The following is an 18,423-nucleotide window of genomic DNA, read 5'->3' as shown; positions in this document are numbered from 1 at the left end:
CTAATAAAGAAAACAGTGACCTTTTGTCCTATGCTCTAGTTTTGCAGTTTAGCATATGGGTACAGAGATTCAAATCTCATTTGGTATTTTAATACGATTTCCTAAAATTTGTACAACTTGGTACACTGCAGGAAGTACAACAGATACTGACCCAATTCTTGTATATCCTAAATGAGCAGTTTATAGTATTATGGATTTTGAGACATTCAAAGGGATTAAATCATCAGGATGGTACCCTTTCTGCTGACTGTAAACAGAACTTCCCCTAACTCCACACTTCTTGACAGGACTTCAGCAATATAACTCCTAGGAAAAAAAAAGAAAACTTACTTTAAAAGTTCTATATACATCAAAACCAACTATTTTTGAATAGAATGTCCAAACATACACAAATATGATGCAGCTGGTCAGTATGAAAATAGTTCAGGTATTTAAATTCAAACCCCACTTACAGCTTATTTCCAAATTTTATTCATAATGGTAATTTTTTAGAAGATTCACAGATTTACTAAAGCTCTGTCTAGTCTTACTAAAGTTAGCTGCAGGGCAAATGCTTATCACTCTTGACAGAAAGAACAAACCAGTCTTCTAAAGAAATGGTCTAATTGCTAGTGTTTAAGTCACATCTATCCAGACCCTTCAAAAGAAGCTGACATGCCCTATATTGGCACAGCAAACTTCCAAGCTGAGCTGGCATAGTGCTGTTCACTGACTTTCAAGGAATTAGGGACAGTTACCTAAAGGCTAAAGAGAAACACAAGCCTCAGTTCTGCGGTAGGCATGGTCGGGTATACACTGTGTGCATACACACGGATAAAGGAGGTTTATTCCATGTCAGCAGCTGCTCCACACTTCACCAGTTTTAACCACTTTTGCTTATCACCACTACAGATACTCCATGTTTGTCTCACCATCATCACTCCGTAGCTCTCAAGTCTAAGATTTTACAAGGACTTCTGCAGTATATTACTAAGGTCATATATATAATATATGATAGGTTAATGTAGCACTGTGGTCACACACAGTAATTTTCTTCCCAGAGTTGGGAGTTGCTTCAGCAAAATAAACTGCAGCTGAAGTACAGCGGTGTCTGTAAGCTCCAACAGCACGCTGCAGAGGCTCATCAAGTGAGAGAAGGCACACAAAGGTGAATATTCGTATGTGCTTGATTCAGCTTTAACAGATAAAAAAACTATCACCTCGATGACCTGTTTGTTTGGTTTTCTGACTAGGTTTTGTCCATTTTTCACATGGAATGATTTTTCCACAGTATACAGTCAAGTACTAATAGTACCTAAAGAATTTGCTTTCTTATGCATATTTGCTTTTTCTTTGGTTTCTGCTTCCGAATCAAGGCAACATTCTGATGGTCGAAGCTGCACACCGTTACGGCTAATAGTGCTGAGCTAACACTGACTATGTAACTTAACACGACCATTCACACAGAAGTTTCTAGAAATCCACAATCCACAGCAATTACTTATTCCAGAAACAAACACAATTACGTCTTACTAAAAAGTAGCTTCAATAGGTTTCTTATTTGCTTAATCCATCTGACAATCTTTCAGACCTTTGCCCCACACCCATTTTTAAGCAAGATCTTCAGTCTTGACACATCTTTCTCTAAAAATGATTCACCAGTGTAGGTTTGTTGTTTGGATTTAAACTAGTGCTGTCAATTTTAGCTTGGAACTGGCAGTAAGGTAACACGTGTGTCTGGTTCAGGGCAAAACAAGTGTTACTCCACAAGTCCAGATGACCGGTTCCTGCTAGTCCCCCTCTGCCAGTGAACAACGGACAAGTGTTTCCACTCGTGAGGCTCTGGGTGCCACCATGCTCCTACTCCAGCAAGAAGCTCCTGTTCCAGGCACTTGTCTCTCTTCACAATTCCCACACACATTCACAGTAATTGTGGTTTCAGGTTTGAAGACACAGATCAAGAGGAAATAAAGAACACCCATATAGGAAGGCCTGGCTCTGGAATCATCTGCTTGTCAATCTTAAAGCTGCAGCAGAAGATGTAAGTCTTATCGCAGCATCCAAAAGACCAATACTACTTTGGAAGATTATAATTTGTGATTATTTTCAGATTTAACGGTTGCAACAGAATCATCTGAACTTCGAAAGAAAAGCAACATTTAAAAACAAAAACATGTTTCTCTGCTCAACTTTTACTCTGTTTATCAAATTACATTTGTCCATTAAAAAGTTACAGTAGCTGATCTGTTCCCAACACACACTGATAATCAAACTACCTTTTGCCATTTGGGTAATTTAAATTATTAGGTTGGTGGGTTTTTTTAATGCCTCCTCTGGGCTCACATTAAAAAAATTGTCAGAGATTGCATTTACAGTAGATGTCAAGTTTAATTTTGTTAATTCCACACATCTGCCTTTTAATTTGACTTCCATTTTGAGTGCAAATGGAACATGTTCACATATAAACCTTTCTATAATTAAGGTGAGTGTCACTTTTGTCAAGTGATTAAAAACATTATTTTAGGTTTCAAATTACTGTCTCTTCACTAGCATGACAAGTAAAATTGGAAAGCTGTACCAACCGGAGTGCCAATTTCAGCACAGTGAAATTCTTATGTTACACTACTCAGGGAAATATTTAACAATTGTGAAATAAACCATTAGCAGCTTTCTAGTTACGTTCTCCTATCTGCCAAAGTTAAAGCAGTCATCTGAAAGACATGTCAACAGAGTTTTGAGTTCTGCATATCATGATATCCTAACAACACTAAAGGTCCTTTTTTAAGCTCTTTCTTCTTATCCTATTGCCCTTTTCTTTCCTTAGCCCATAAAGGCAAACAACACCCTAACCTCCACTCCTACTTCACACTATGGAAAAATAATTGTGGTGAATTTATACAATAATTTGCTGCAGTACTTCCAAGGAAACTCTCGAAATTTTAAAAAAATTTTTAAAGAACTTTACATAGTCTATTTTGCTTTTGTCATTCTACATTTAGATTGGGTTTTTTTTCTAAAGAAAGCTTAAAATACTAAAGCATATAAATATACACTAATAATCTTTTACATAAATAAAAAAGATAATGTTAATTAATGTTAAGAGTTAAGAAGTTTGGCCAATGAAGTTTCTTCTAGGTAAGTGCAGTACTCCTGCTGATCCCTCCTGGTTACAGAGGCTGGAAACTCTCTGTTGCAAGCAAGAGTCCATCTGTCTCCTCTTTACCTCACCTCCCCTTCTTCCATTCAACGCACACTTTGTATGTCAAATGGCTTAATTATTTAACAGTTGGATTAATTCAAACACAATCATGTCTAACTGCACTGAGTTTGGGTTTTCCTGCTGTTCCTCACATTGCATGAAACAGTAATGCTTTTGGGATCGTTTCCCCTACTCTCCCCTACAGCTATACAAGGCGGAGTAACGCATTAAGCTCTAATGGATAGGCAATAATTTTTTGTCTGTATTCACTATTACTGCGGTTTTGGCTATTCCTGAAACTCTTTTTCAGAAGTGCAAATATTTAAATGAAAATACATTCTAACTGTTTCTTAAAATATGTAATATTATAGTGTGTAACTAGAAAGACTAAAAGTTATTGTGCACATTACTTCAATTTTAGTATTTATCCAGAGAGCAACAAATTCCATTACTGAAACTTGACTGTTTGCAATAAACAGAATATTACTATACAATCTGTAATATAATTAAAAATTAAGAAGTTCCATATTTTGATACAACTGGGGTTTTTGCAAGAAAAAGACCATTTTTGTGATTATCACTTACAGTTCTATAAGAAATGGTAAATATTTCCAATGTCAAACTTTCTTCTCAAGTAAACAGAGTAAAATTCAGCCTGGAGTCAAGAGTCAAGATTATTTTTTCTTCCTCTCTCACACTTGCTTTGCCACCATTGCTGATCATTACATGAGATTAGGAAGCGAAATGTTTAATTTTAAACTGACCTTCATTTTACTAACCTTTATTTCCAGTGCTAACAGCTACTTTATTATATAGCAAAACTATCATCAACGGACAGAAAGCTTCATTTCATGTAACCTTTTCTTGAATCGCCCAAGTACTTATCTTGCTATGAAAAACAAAGAGGCCACCTTCACAGATGCACACTCTTTCTGATAACATGCTTGCATTAAAATCCAGTCTGAATCATGTTCTACTTAAAGGATATGAAATTTCGGTCAAATTTAAAAGAGGCACTTGAGCATCTTGGATAGCAATGAGAAATAAAAGAGGCAAGTCCCACTTTCTGCTACTTTCTTGAATATGAAAGTGACATAATCAAACTCATCTTTAATACAAAATCCAAGAAAGTGATCTTTTTCCTTTGTAACAATACATATTGACTTGTATCCAAGCTAATTTATTTATTTGGACAGAAAGCAAGACAAAAAGATAAAAGCATCTTGGATCACCTTAGGTGATTGAAACAGGGCCAGGCTTCACAGGATTGCCTAAGGTGATCTACAGTGAGAGAATAAAATAATCCCTCTATCTTGAATTCAAGCCAATGAGATAATCTAGACTGCTCTACATTCAGCCTCTGGATAAACAGATTACATCTATTTCAAGTTCTTCTGGTGCAAAATAGTGGCAAAGTGGACAGAGGGGGAAGCCCCCAGAATCCTTAGCAGGTGAAAAAAAAGGTCTGTTCTCCTATATAGCTAAAATAATGAGGTCACATGCTCTAGGTCAAGAAACTGTTATTTCATTTTTGACTACTGCTCAAGTAGCATCTTAAGCTTTTTATTTTCCGGCAGCAAGGAGTTATCTAAACGTTCTTTTCACCATTTTTTTCTTTTTTCACTGCTAAAGAAACCTGATTCCACTGAATGAACTTGAAGAATCATGAGCTTTGCTTTGAGAACAATTTCTACCACTCCAGCTCCTAGTATTTATCTGTATGCATTAAATGAGTCTCTCCCCACAAGAATCAGATCTAGTGGTCATCTCTCTGTGTTTCTAATAAAAACGTGTAGGCAGAGCTCACGGATACTACAGAAACAGTTGCTTGGGACACGTTTTTAGAAAGGTTTCTTCATACCTAGAGAGCTGTGGTTTTGGGAAGTAGAGAAGAAATGTCTTTAGTTCTATGCTGTTCTTCTGTCATAGTGGTAACTTCAACTAAGCATCCCTTTTGCCAAGCAATAAGCATCTGCCTATTCCTGGAACTTAAATCTCCGTTACACTTCCCCAATTTATACCATTACAAAAAAAATTTATACAGAGATTATTTATATAAACATTATTTTGGACAGAGTCTTCTGTTCAAAGGCAAATCATTATTGTCTATGATCTTTACAGGGAGGACAACATGGTAAAAGATGGGTTATAAGCGGTCTGATGAACAATGACTACTTTTCTTAAAACAAATCCATTTTTTTTCCTATGGAGATACCACACAATTTCACAGCAGTGGTTGTGTGCAAAACAGTTTGTGCAATCTTGAATTGATAGAATCAGCTTAAAAAAAAGAATAAATATAAAAAAGATGCACAAAGATACAGTATCTGCTTTGGAAAATCTCGCTAACTTCAAACAACAACCCCACTACAACAAAAAGTGAAACTAAGTGAAAGTGCAAAGTTTTTGCAAATACAGATGTGTCAGAGACATGAGGTATAAAATAAGATAAATTATATAAAATTTTGAACATTTTGGAACTGCACACTGCAACAGCAGTTATTGAGCTTTATTTTTTTGCTTTTTCCTAAACAACTCATCACATGTAAACAGCAGACAACACCTTCAAATTTTATACTGACAAAAATACTAAGATTTTTGTTCTACCACTTGAGGACTTGCTTGAAAGCAGCCATAAGCAAATAATTGTTTTCAAGCAAATTCCTTAAAACCAGTAGTTTCTTCTAAACAGACTGATAAACCATATGTTTCAATATATATCTGCAGGAGTGTGATTTTTTTTTTACTGAGAGTTAAATTTATTATATGTGTTCATACATATTTCACATATACATAAATATTATATATATACACACAAAATCCAGTACTTAAATTTACTGCAGAAAGATTTAGTCATTAATTCTGATCAACCTTTTAGTACTCTGGCTTCTTCAGCCTATAAAATTAGTCATCCAAGAGTTTTGTTTAGTTCTTTAATCCACTGCTAATATTATGTTGCTATTTGCTACTTGCATCACAATTTTCAGCATTATCCCACTAAATGTAAGATGCAACTGCTTTGGATGCAATATTGTGGTTTACTGTGGGGTTTTTATTCTTTGAATAGTACGTTCAATCTAATAGATTCCAAATAAGCAACATTCCTCATCTAGATGAAAAAGTTACTTTAAAAATACTAAGCTAAAAACATAACTTGAGAATATTTTTATCAAGGACTGTACTAAATATAAAGATTGACTCTACTTGCCTTATTAAGTTGGGTTACAAATGTGAAAGAATACAAGTGGAAGAAGCTATTTCATATTATATATCATAATTGCCAGAAGAAGTTCTCCAGTAACAGACTGAACAAGACTAAAAATTAATTTTCATATTATCCCAAGTGATCAAGGCTGTTGTCTCTAAATACAGTAATGCCATCTATGTTTGTAGTATTATTTTGGTAAATGAAATAATGTGGTTAAAACATCCCTACCCTTTTTACAACCCCTGAAAAAAGTTTTTCCTCTTTTTCCTAATTTATTAAAAAGGAGGAGAAAAGCTGTAGGCAATAACTGTAATGTCAAAGGCCACCTTGACTAAAGGCAGTACTGTAATTGCTATCATGGAATCCAAAACCACAAAGCTTAACAGAAGCCAACATAAATGATTATTCAGACTGTATTGGCAGCAGAAGAGCATCAACAGGAGAGAAGGTCCAGGCCAGGGAGGAAGGAAAAATACATGCCAGTCAGAATCACCTCAGTCTCTAAGAAGGTTGTGAGCAACCAAGAGATTTACCAAGTGCAAATCGTGTCTGAGCAACCCAGCTGCTTTCTACAGTGAGGTGAGTGATACTGAGGACAAGGGCAGGGCCTTAGATGATGTGCACTTTGCCTTTAGCACAACATCCCACAGCTTCCTTATCACTAAATTGGTGAGGTATGGGCTGGATGAGTAGATTAAAAGGTAAGTGAAAAAATGCTGGATGCAAAGATGTGACTAGCGGTACAGAGTTCAGTGTGCAGCCAGTAACTAGGTGGAAACCTTCAAGGATCAATATGGGACCAATGATGCCTTAGCAATGTGGGTGATGTGATACAGTGAACTCTCAGTGTGCACAGAATCCTCAAGTGGGGTGAGCGCTCATTACACTGGAGGGTTCTGAGGTGTATCAACAGGCTGGAAAAATGGGTTTACAGGAACCTCATCAAGTTCAACAAAAACAAGCAGAAGTTTGCATCTGGGGTGGACTAACCCTGGGCCACAATACTGTCTGGGGCCCACTCTCTGGGAAGCAGCTCTGCAGAAAGGGACCCCGAGGTGGGCTGTAAGGTGAATCCGAGCCAGTAGTGTGCCTTTCCAGCAAAGGTGGCCAACAGTATTCTACTCTCTATCAACAGAAGTGTCACCAGCAGAGACAGCAAAGTGAATCTTTCTCTCCATTTGGACACCCCTGGAGTCCTGTGTCCAGTTTTGGCCTTCCCATTAAAATCCAAATCAATCTGGAAACCAATGTACAATATCCAATTCCACCACAAAGGATTTTGTGCTGAAACAAAATATATCCATATTATGAAGCCACTGGTGACACTTGCCACCAAGAGAAGGGTAGATTTAGAAAGCTTGTTGGTGCTCCCAATTAACATTCTGACCCTCTTTTATGTGACTGAGAAGTAACACAATTTTTAAAAGTATTACTCCCCTCCTCCTCTCTCTGGTGCTCACCTTTGTCTTCAAAAATAAACAAGAGTCGTCGTCTCTACACACCTACCACCAAAGTAATAAAGGGCATCTGCTGCCAAAACACCAGATTCTGAAGAAACAGCTACCAACACTGTATTCACTGATTTTAATATTTTGGCAGATTTTTTTTGTTCTTTTAGTTCCAAGACCTCAATCAGTGCCAGCAGCATGAACCAGTTTCAGTTTGGACTCCTGCTTGCAATGGTCAACCCTTCGCTATATCTAATTTCTTGTCTAAAATGCACTGATAGTTCCACAATAGTTTTTAAAACTATGTAGTGCTTTTTAATCAGTATTATAATTAACAAACTGGAAAATGAAATGGATATAAAAACTCCAAAGATCAGAGTATGCACCACAAAGAAGTTGCTGTCAGTACACAAATAATAAGTAGGATCCCAAACTGCAAATATAGTACGTTTTAAAGAAACTTAAAACCACTGACAAAATACTAGCACCTTCCTCTGGAGACTGTAATGTTACTCCACTGTTTTCTTCCAAAGTTTAAATTTTATGCAGTTCTTTGAGTACCACAGGTTTTCTCCAGTTACTAAATACAGAAACTCTGATAAAACCACTATTTCACTACAAATTCCCAGTGGTCTCTGAGAGTACATCTGAACTCCAACAAGGCCAAATTTCATATGAAGCATGCTTACTGGGTTAAGACAAAATAACCATGGAAACAGCTGTTATACAAAATGACACAAACCTTTACAAAGCTAGAGTAAGCCTAAAAACTTCCTGTTCCTTGCAACTGTTTTTCTGGACAGAATAACATCATCCAGTTGCACAAAATAAAGCAAGAGAAAGAGATTAGTTCAGTGTCACCAAGTTTTTCAATACTGCACAATATACAAAAAAATCTGCAACTTCTTTAATAAGCAGCTGATGCCTACCTTCACAGAATGGACAGTGCCAACACAAAAAATCAGCACTCTGATTTTGCTTCTAATCAGCAAAAAAAGCCCTTACTTAACAGGGGGGGAAATTATTTAAATATTATTGTCTTTTTCCAATGGAACAAACGTAACAGGAATGCAACAGAAACAAATCAAATCTTTCCCCTTCATGTATTTAATATCCCCTTTTCCCAAAACCTCCTACAGTCCTTATTGCCTGTGCGCTTTACCCACTTGCTTTCCAGAGATGTTTGGGGAAGGCATTTGGGAAGGCTGGCTCACTCTGTGCATCTCTTTCACAGTTCTCTGCACTTTTGCCTTTTCCCTAATACTGTTACTGAGAAAACTGCTGTCTGCTGCCCACACAACCCTGAGAAACTCCACAAGTTTTATCAAGTGGTTTGCTACAGAACACTGCTGACAGCGCTGCAGGTAAGTGTAACTAGCGTGGAGCCTCCTACAGCTTCTTCCAAGACTCTGCTCCATAACTTCTGTCCATCTGGCCTCTCTATGAAAGCAAAGAGCCTGTTGAGTATCCTAAATTAATCTTTTAGCCTCAAGTAGTCATCTTCTTCCTCATACTAAATCTGGGCCCAGAATCAGCACCTCAACTATTTTCTGGATATCTCCAGGTTCACATACTACCTCTCCCATTAAGAAACAGAAGAGGGAAAGCAATGTGAATATCTACAAATAGCATTTACATAAAGGGACAGTTCCATGAACTTGCTGAAACACTTCATTCTCAAACATCAGGGCATGGAATATTTCCAACAAATTTCAATGAATTCGGAGAGGAAGGAAACCATAGAAATGGTGCATCAACTCTTCCCACTTCAAGATTATAGACTGAAACTTATTATAGATTAAACTAATTGAGTCATTTGAGTATCCAGCTCCCAGGGCAAGTTTAGAGAAGATATCTGAAAACTTCAATTATTGCCACATGGCCAAGAACAAAAAAAAGAAACCTAACTGGAGCTAACAAACCTTACTCATAACTTCTTCTGGAAGCAGTGATGCATTCAGAAGTCACTGAGGGAATAGTGACATTCCCTGCTTTCCAAAGTACAGGAATTATTTTGGATATTGACTTGGTTTAGATCTATGCGGAAGGAAACGCAGAATAGCACTATGCACTTCCCTAGCACCAAACCATGCAGCTGTTGATCTGGCAACTTATCCTGTGTTCCCACCCTCATATCCCTCCACAAGACTCATTCACCAAGGCAAAAGAATTCTTCATGCGGTTGCTACTTAGCTGCTAGACCTGAAACAAGAAGCAGTCAGACCAGCTTGTGTCTGGTGGAGGGGAGAAAAACCTCTTTAGTAGCACCCAAGCTACACCCAGTGAAGCCAAACATGAAATGGCACTCCTAGCATCCTAAAGCCTTTGTGCATGAAAGACACCTAAAGGAAAATACATGGCCATCCCAGTGACTGCAGCAGGAAAACAAAGGTAACTACATAAAGAAAATAACAATAAAGGAGAGGGCAACACATGAGAGAAACAAAGAACGAAGAAAATAAGAACTACACAGACAGCAAGGTGGAAGTATTCATAGACCAACCCAGGTACATAACTCCACACAGCACAATGCAGCTACTTTGATCACTGGAAAACAAAAAAACATTTGGCATAATGCATCAAAAAATAGAGAATAAGGGAAATAGGAGTTATGGGCAATTATCTAGAAATCTAGAGAGAAGAATTAAGAAGACAGCAAGCATCATGTTATATTGAGATTGTTAAAATAGAAAAAATATTTCAAACAAAAAAGGTGCCAGTAAAATAAAGCACAATTAAAAGAAACAGTGATAGGCAACAGCCAACCATCATTAATTGGAGAATTCAATAAAGGAAAATATCCAATAAAGTAATGGAAGATCTTAGAAACATTCATAGAAATATTGTTCCTTGTTGGTCTCTCTACTGCTAATTCATAATCTTCATAAGAATTTTTAAGAAGCTGCAGTAGGACAACTGCCAACTGAAAGACAGAAGACCAGTACCATTTAAAGTCCAGACCTTAAAAAACAACATAAAGAAATAAATATAAAACTTATTTCAAAGTTTTAAGCACACATTCAAGTCAAGCATAAAGCACAAAAGAAACAATGAACTACATAGTTGTAAGACCATAAAGCAAAGTACCAGTACTAAAGTGCTTGTATACACAAAGTAAGAACAAATTATTTTTAACACACCTACCTACTGCACACTATTCAATTTAGAAAAACTGCTGACTGTGAAAAGAAAAACTTTGTTTAGCATGAAAATTTTAGATAAAACCTTACTGTCCTAGCCTAATGTTGTAAATAAATAACTTCTTATCAAAATGACAACAATTATATTCACATAAAACAATTCATTCTCAACAAGAATTTTTAAATTTTACAAAATAAATAAACAAGCATAAAAAGTAATTACCACTTCATTATATGCACCATCAAATTAAATTTGTAATTCAGGCATTAAATCACAAGACTTAAGACTTCCATAGTATATGATTTTACTTTACAAAGTTAATGAAATTTACATTTGCTAGCATTGTGATCAGAAATATTAATTTGAGTATATAAACAATAAAAAAAGGTATTTTTCTTCCAAGTATGTTAAAAGAGGTTGGATACCTAAATCCCCAATAGGCTTCATGAAAAATTAAGATGTCTATCAGTAACAAATACACCAAGATACACTGGTGGGGGGTGGGTGGGAAGAAAAATGGAACCACAACCACTTGCATGGATTTTTAGAAAAAAAATAAAAATCATACAGTAAAACACAGATGCGATTTCAAGCACAAATAGTTCCTTCAGTGAATAAGGAATACTTATCATTTTTACTGATCCTACTATTTTCAAGCTATCACAAAAAATCACTACATATGCTTCAGAGAAGTAAGCTGATACAATGGTATGAAACACCACAACCTTTGGGGAAAACCAACCTAAACAAAGTTTTGATTTATTATAATGGACATGGAGTGTAAAGGTTTAAGTGGGCCTCACATAGGAGAAAACACTCAAGCCTCAGAGATATCTCAGCCTGCAGCAGCTGTTGTTACAACAGCAGCATGGCAACAAGCAAGGCTCCCTCATCTCTCTCCAAGTCAGACAATTCCAAGACCATTCTGACAATCAGCAAGACTTTAAACCAATCACTCTTTCTGCAGTAACACAGGTTGGACACTTGTTTCCCACGGTATGTACATCACCAGATCTTCAACTCATCCATGCAGTCTGGAATGCCAAATCCTGAATAAGGGGTGACTGGGAACACCATACACTTTCATTCCCCACTGCTTTCAGTACCAATTAAGAGGTAGGTGAGAAACCGTCCCAAGTCTGAGGCACTGTTTCAAAATCAGCTGGACAGCTGCTGCAAGAATGTTGCAATTCTAGATTATTTTCTACTTGGCCTTGTCTAACAGCGCTGGAAGAGTAGAAATGCAGGGTGTCCTACAGGATATGTAGCAACTCAAACTTCCGGCTCAAGTTCACTCCCTTACATCACAACAGATAGGCTAACCTGCACTGCCTTAGAGGCACAACCAGAAGGGCTGAGTACTCATTCCTTAGAATTGCAAAAATATACTGAAGAACAAGAATACATGGTCTTACAATAGTGACATTTCTGAAATAAAAATATTCTGACACAAACAGATTTGATTAAAATAGAACTGGGATCACCCCGTTCCTCCAAGAAGCATGAGATTAAGGGAACAAAGGCAAAGGAACAGACATTAAAAAAAAAACCCAACACTGTAACAAAAGCACAAGTGCATTTAAGCAGTTAATATCCTTCAAAGTACATTTCCAAACTTACGAGCATTCTTGGAAAGAAAATGTGTGCAAAACTCATCCTCCTACTCAAAACTCCAACCACAATGGGATCCTGAATTAAGCATTTCAGACAACAATGGTACCTGTGAACTTTTAATTAGGCCATATTAGCCCTCACATGAATAAACACAGTGCTATTTCCACCTGTGAAATAAAGAAAAAGTTCTTGAAATTTAGTATTTCTGATTATCACAAAATCCTTCCAAGTGAAGTTGCAGAAAGGACATCATACAGGCCATTTGATGCATGAAAAGATTTAATGGAATGCAAGCCAACAGAGATGATTTTATCTCCTTCTGCTGGCAACTGGTGGACTGACAAACTGGTGAGGTTCAAATCAAATTAGTCTTGTGCTCACTGTCCGAGAAAATAGGCAAAACAGCAGGACTGAAAAAATTTCAGTGTCGCTGGTAAAACAGCTTCAAAATAAACTCCTGCATTAACCACCATGGTCAAATTCTGTATTCCATCCTGGGAAATCCCAGATTTTTCATGGCATCCCACTTGAAAAAAACCAGTTAAAAATTTGTGGGGCTTTTTAAATGTCTGTAAAATGTCAATGTTAGAATACAGCAATAAATTTGGCTCACACTATTTTAACTGCAACACCGAGATCACATCCCATTCCACACAGAACACAAAGTCAATCAACATTGCAACTTCTTCAGAAATCCATCTCCACCCTCTGAGGATTTTACAGCTACTCCCATTTCAGAGCAATAATAATCTTTAACAGGTCCTCCCAAACTTGTGACAGCATAGGAATTGACCTGTCCAAAACAAAAGGCATTTATAAAAGGAGTTTCCCTAGTTGAACATACCTATAATCTATGCTTACTCACAATAAAAAGAAACACCCATTTCACCCCATACTTGTAAATCACAATCATGCCATCATCATTTTAAGGTGTGATTCCACAGAAATTATGTAAACAAGGTTAGAGTGCTCTTATTAAAACTTGTCAATATGTTTACATCATGAAATAATGCCTCATTTTATTAGTTCAGAAATCAGACATCACATGGTGGGGGCATAAGAGCAAGCATTTGGGCCCAAGACTACAATGCCTTGTACTTCTTGAAGCTTCTTGCTCACATAACTGCAAGTGCCAACTGCAACCGATTTTGCTATCATTCGAGCCCTGGTATTCTCAACCAAGCAATGGGGAAAACTGCTAGTGGGACTTCTAAATATTAATTCCTCCAGTGTTGCAAATAAGATATAATACCAATGACTTCTCTTTTCTAATAATAGAAATTCTCTCAATGCTAGTTCAAAGAAAACATGCTTTGTCATCTTTGTAAGGGTGGGGAGAAGACAACAAACATATTTAAAAAAGAGATAATTCCTTAGAGTGCAACCAGACTGAGGAAACCATCATGTGGAGCTCCTTCAGCTATCTAACCAGACAAGCTATTACTATTTTTGTTGAAGTAAGGAACTTCATGCTTTTCTTTTTACACACTGTTTTGGGGAATGGTCCAGACTGATATTTTAGAGTTGATGCAGAACTCTGCATTCAGTCTCAGCAGTTTAGGCCCAACTGTACACTCTAAGAATAGTCCTGAGTGTTTAGACACTACGTTTTACTAGTAGCCAGCAAAATATTTAAAAACAAGTACTTAGGAATACATGATAACTGTTCTTTGTAAAAGGTTAGTTTTCTTAATTTTAGCATTTCTCACATACTTTTAACTGACACGTCATAAAATATGGAGTTATTAAAAGAGCTGTAATAGGAACAATTAGGGACACAACACAAACCAGCAGTACGGGAAACCTCATTGACAGAAAATACTAAAGGAGAAAGAGGCTTTTTTCCTCCCAAGGGCTTGTAACTAATGCTCCAGCTAGATCTCATCTAGCAAAACACTGGCACTAAAGAAAGTCCCAGCACACAAGTTTCACAAAAGGACAGAAACTAATTTATTTCAGCACCCTGGTAAATGTCTACACATTTGAAAATGGTGCTTCCAGCAGAACATAGTTCAGATACATAAAGCACCAGAGCAATCTGCCACTGCCATGTATCAAGGAACAGAAGAAGTTAATGCTACAGTATATCAAGCAGTTAACTGTGTTCTGCATCTTTCAGAGCTGTACTAATATACTTTACAATGTGCTACTGTTGCAGGAAGGCTAATTCACTATTATTCTAGAGCAAGTTAAAACAAGCTGCTGAGTCAACCTTTATTCTTAAAAAACAGGCTAATTTGCTTAGTTTTGCTCAGAAACCGTTCTCAACGGCTAGTAGTTACCAAAATTTAACCAAAAACAAGAAAAAAGGTTGTTAAACCTCTCTTATAAACAAAACATGGATTGTTTAATGGAAATATTGCATGTAGTTAGTAAATTATCTTGACTTGTTGCAGTAAGAAATACCAACACATCAGAGCTCATTTAGTATGGCTCATTTTCAGTTGTGGGTAAGAAAGTTTTCCTACTTTGTCAAATTTCAAAAATCTTCTCAACTGTCACTAGTACTGCAACAAGTTACTCTTGCTGAGAATTAAGTTGTCAAAAATTTAGCTGCTGATAAATTCTGAAGAAAGTCCTCCCTAAGCATCTCAAAGCAGTTTAATGAGTGGCTGGAGAAAAGTAAAAGGAATCTACTTCTCAGTTGAGATAAAATGCCTTCTCCAGAGCTAACACAGGCTGCAAATGTAGGCAGCACAGGCCATCAGTTTTAAAGACATCTAAAACTTCTTGTAAACTAAGTCAAAATCCTACTGAATGTTTGTTCCATCAGAATTTAAGACACTACTGACCACCAAGAGCCAGAGCTGTAAAACACCAACTGCTTCCCCGCAGCCAGTGCAGTGCGGTTGCCACCGCACAAGAGGCGAGCATGATGAAGCCAGCTTTCCAAAAAGACAAGAGAAAGACCACTGCAACTCGTGTCCATCATGGCCTCGCCAGATGAGAAAGTGATCAGACAGTAAGTCACACGGGAACAGGCCACACCGGCCTGAAAAGCAGACGAGACACCCGATGAACAAGAAAAGGGGAACAAGTGAAAAGGCACAGAATGGCCAACACGACAGACTAGGGAAACGATCATCACAGCAGGACTCTGAATACATGCCAACAGAATGTATTTGACACTACTGCAGAAATAAGTTTTATGGTGAAAAATTTGGAAATGGCATTTGCTAGCTAGGTAAATAAATGTATGTGCTTGGCATCCAACAGCATGGGTTTTGAATGCAACTAAAATAAGACAGGCAGAAAGGGTCAAATAAAAAACACACAGAGTATTTTTTCCTGACAGGAAGTGTGATCTTCCCCTGAAATTACTGATTACAAAGTCCTAATCTTAACTGCATTCACACAAAACTGAAATGAATCTGCTGGGGTCTGCAATATGGATACAGTCAAAGGATGTAGGAAACTGACCTTGAGAAACTCAACGTTATGTTTTAACTGCATGATTACAATACATGTAAAACCTGATCTGCTTTTCTTTCATGCTTAAACGTATTTAAGAAAAAATATTTTCTACATTCTTAAGTTATAAAACTACCAGTTATAGTGGGGGAAATTGATCTAAATTTTTAATGGCTAAAAAAAAATTACAGTGATCTTGGCCATTCTAGACAGTAGCAAACTTGAAAAGTCCACAAATATCAAGCACCAAAAACTAGTGCAGTTTTTGCTTCTAATGCCAGTTCACCATACAGTCAATCTCAATTTTCATATATAAAGAAAGCATCTATCAGTAGACTTGAAACAGTCTGCATATTCCTCCAAAGTGTAGTAAGGGTTCATGGGTGCGACTGTGTGCGGTTTCCCCAGGGTGTTGTAGCTACCAAGTCACCATCGGAATGCCCAGAAAAGTGCACCGGGAAAGGACTCCTCCAGCTCACCTTAGGTGGGTACTACTGACAGCCTAGAGCTGTCTGACTGCCTGAAGAACTCCCCACAACTGCTTTTCAGGCAGGCAAAGCCTGCATTTTTGCTAGACTCCCTTAAAATTTAAATTCCTCTCCTTGGCAGAGACCAAGGCTGGAATACTTTACCTTGAAGCATCTTGTCTATAACTTATGTACAGGAACTAGAAGTAGGGAACATCAGAACCCTCTCCTCCTGACACCAAGGGTAAGTGTCATAACTGGTCTTAACACATAAAATCACTAAGCTTTACCTCAAAAAGCCAATGGATTAAGTGTCATTCACACTGCTATTCACACAATTTCAGCACTGTTAGAAAAAAAAAAAATTCAGTTCCAATATAAAGTGTCTTGGATAGGCACACACAGCCACCATCAAAAGGAACAAACAGTCCAGTAGGAGGCACCGACCCAGAATGTTCTATGCTACCCTTAAAATAATCTAAATTACTATGGCTAATGCTTACGCATCACACTCACCAACTCTCTTCAATGCAGCTTATTAATCCTGACCACCCACCAAATACCCTCAATGCAAAACTAGGTCATATATTTTTACAGGTTTAACTCATTCTGCAAATTTTACCCTCCTGGGGAAATCTGAGAGCTCATGGCTCTACAGAACTGCTTTCTTAATGCCCTAAAACTTTGAACTGATGCAAATTGAAACGTGGAAGATACTGTTTAATATCATTCAGGAAAGCAGAGCTGAAATGTTCAGGTGTTGGAAAGCAAGCTTTCCAACTCACTTCTGGATGAATAACCTCCACTGTAGAATAAAATGTCAAATTATAAAACATGGGTAACGCAGTCATTGTGATGGAGAAATATCTGCACTCAGGATACCTTGCTGACATATTAAAAATAGAAAATCAATTGCTCTTTATAGACAAAACAGAATACAGGGTAAAGTCTAATTTCCAGCAACGGGAAAGCACTGCCAGATAGCACTGCCAGATTCCCCCTTTTAGAATGCCTTTGGACACAGCAGACATTTATAGCCCACGCTGATCCTCAAATACCTGTCTCACAGCCGAGCTGCCGGGCTGCTTCGGGACGGAAACCCTCCATCAGGCAGAGGTGAACCGGGGCAGCCAACTTCTAAGGATTACCTACTGACACAAACTCCTGCAAGCACAGCCGAATCGCTCGGCTTAAGCCCTCCAAGAAGAAAGCAAGCACGGAGCTTTTACGAAGCCACCGCGGAGGAGGAGGCCAGAGGGGCTGAAGCCCGAGCGGGCGTGCGGGGCCCAGGCGGGGGCATCTCCCCGGCGCGGCCCAGGGCCGAGGCGGGCTTCCCGTCACCAGGTGCGCTCCGCTCCTCCAGACACGGGCCCGCCGCGGGGGCGCGGCCCCACGGCCCCTCGCCGGGCAGCACAGCCCGGCCGCCTGCGGACCGCGGCGGAACAGGGACCGGGCCCAGCCGCCGCACAGAGCGGGCACGGCGGAACGCCCCGCTCCCGTCCCGCCCGGCCGGGAGAGGAGAGAGGCTGATAACAGGGGCCCGGCGGTGCCCGGGGCGAGCCGGCCGGCGCCTCCGCCCTCCGCGGCCAAGGGGGAGACTGCCAGCCGCCGAGACAACTCGGGCCCCCGGCGGAGGTCTGAGCCGCGGCACTGAGTGCTGCCCGCTCGGGCGGACAGCGAGCCGCTCCCGGCGCTCCGGCACGCCGCGGGCAGCGCTCTTACCTCTGTTAACATTATTACCCCGCTGCGCTGCGGCGGCGCCTCGGCGGCTCTAGCCCCGCAGCATGGTGAAGCCTGGCGGCCGCGCGGAAAACTACCCCGCACCCCGCGGGGAGGCGAGGCGAGCGCCGCCAGCCCCCGCCGCCCCCGCCACCGCCCGCCCGCCGGCCCCGGCCCCGCCGCCGCCCTCGCAGCCCGGTCCGGAGCGGCCGCCATCTTGGGACGGCTACGTGCTTG

At 39.1% G+C, this 18,423-nt stretch overlaps 1 protein-coding gene across 6 annotated transcripts in view; it reads right to left on the bottom strand.

Moving 5' to 3' along the window:
• The window catches only part of SNX13 (sorting nexin 13), a 67,262-nt gene extending 48,849 nt beyond the window's left edge, over positions 1-18,413 (bottom strand). For 5 of the 6 annotated variants that reach the window (XM_042043218.1, XM_042043221.1, XM_042043220.1 and 2 more), the window contains exon 1: positions 18,190-18,295. In XM_042043218.1, coding sequence (XP_041899152.1) covers positions 18,190-18,201 — 12 coding nt within the window. In that variant the 5' untranslated portion in view covers positions 18,202-18,295. Of the gene's footprint in view, positions 1-18,189 lie in introns of all 6 variants that reach the window. The other variant, XM_042043217.1, reaches the window with a different exon arrangement.
• Between the last annotated feature and the right edge of the window lie 10 nt (positions 18,414-18,423).

Source organism: Corvus kubaryi, unplaced genomic scaffold (genome assembly GCF_017639235.1).
Source record: "Corvus kubaryi isolate FWS band 111438036 unplaced genomic scaffold, C.kubaryi_AGA036_p1.0 37398, whole genome shotgun sequence".
Classification (NCBI taxonomy): Eukaryota; Metazoa; Chordata; class Aves; order Passeriformes; family Corvidae; genus Corvus; species Corvus kubaryi.
This window is presented reverse-complemented; position numbering and strand designations above follow the sequence as displayed.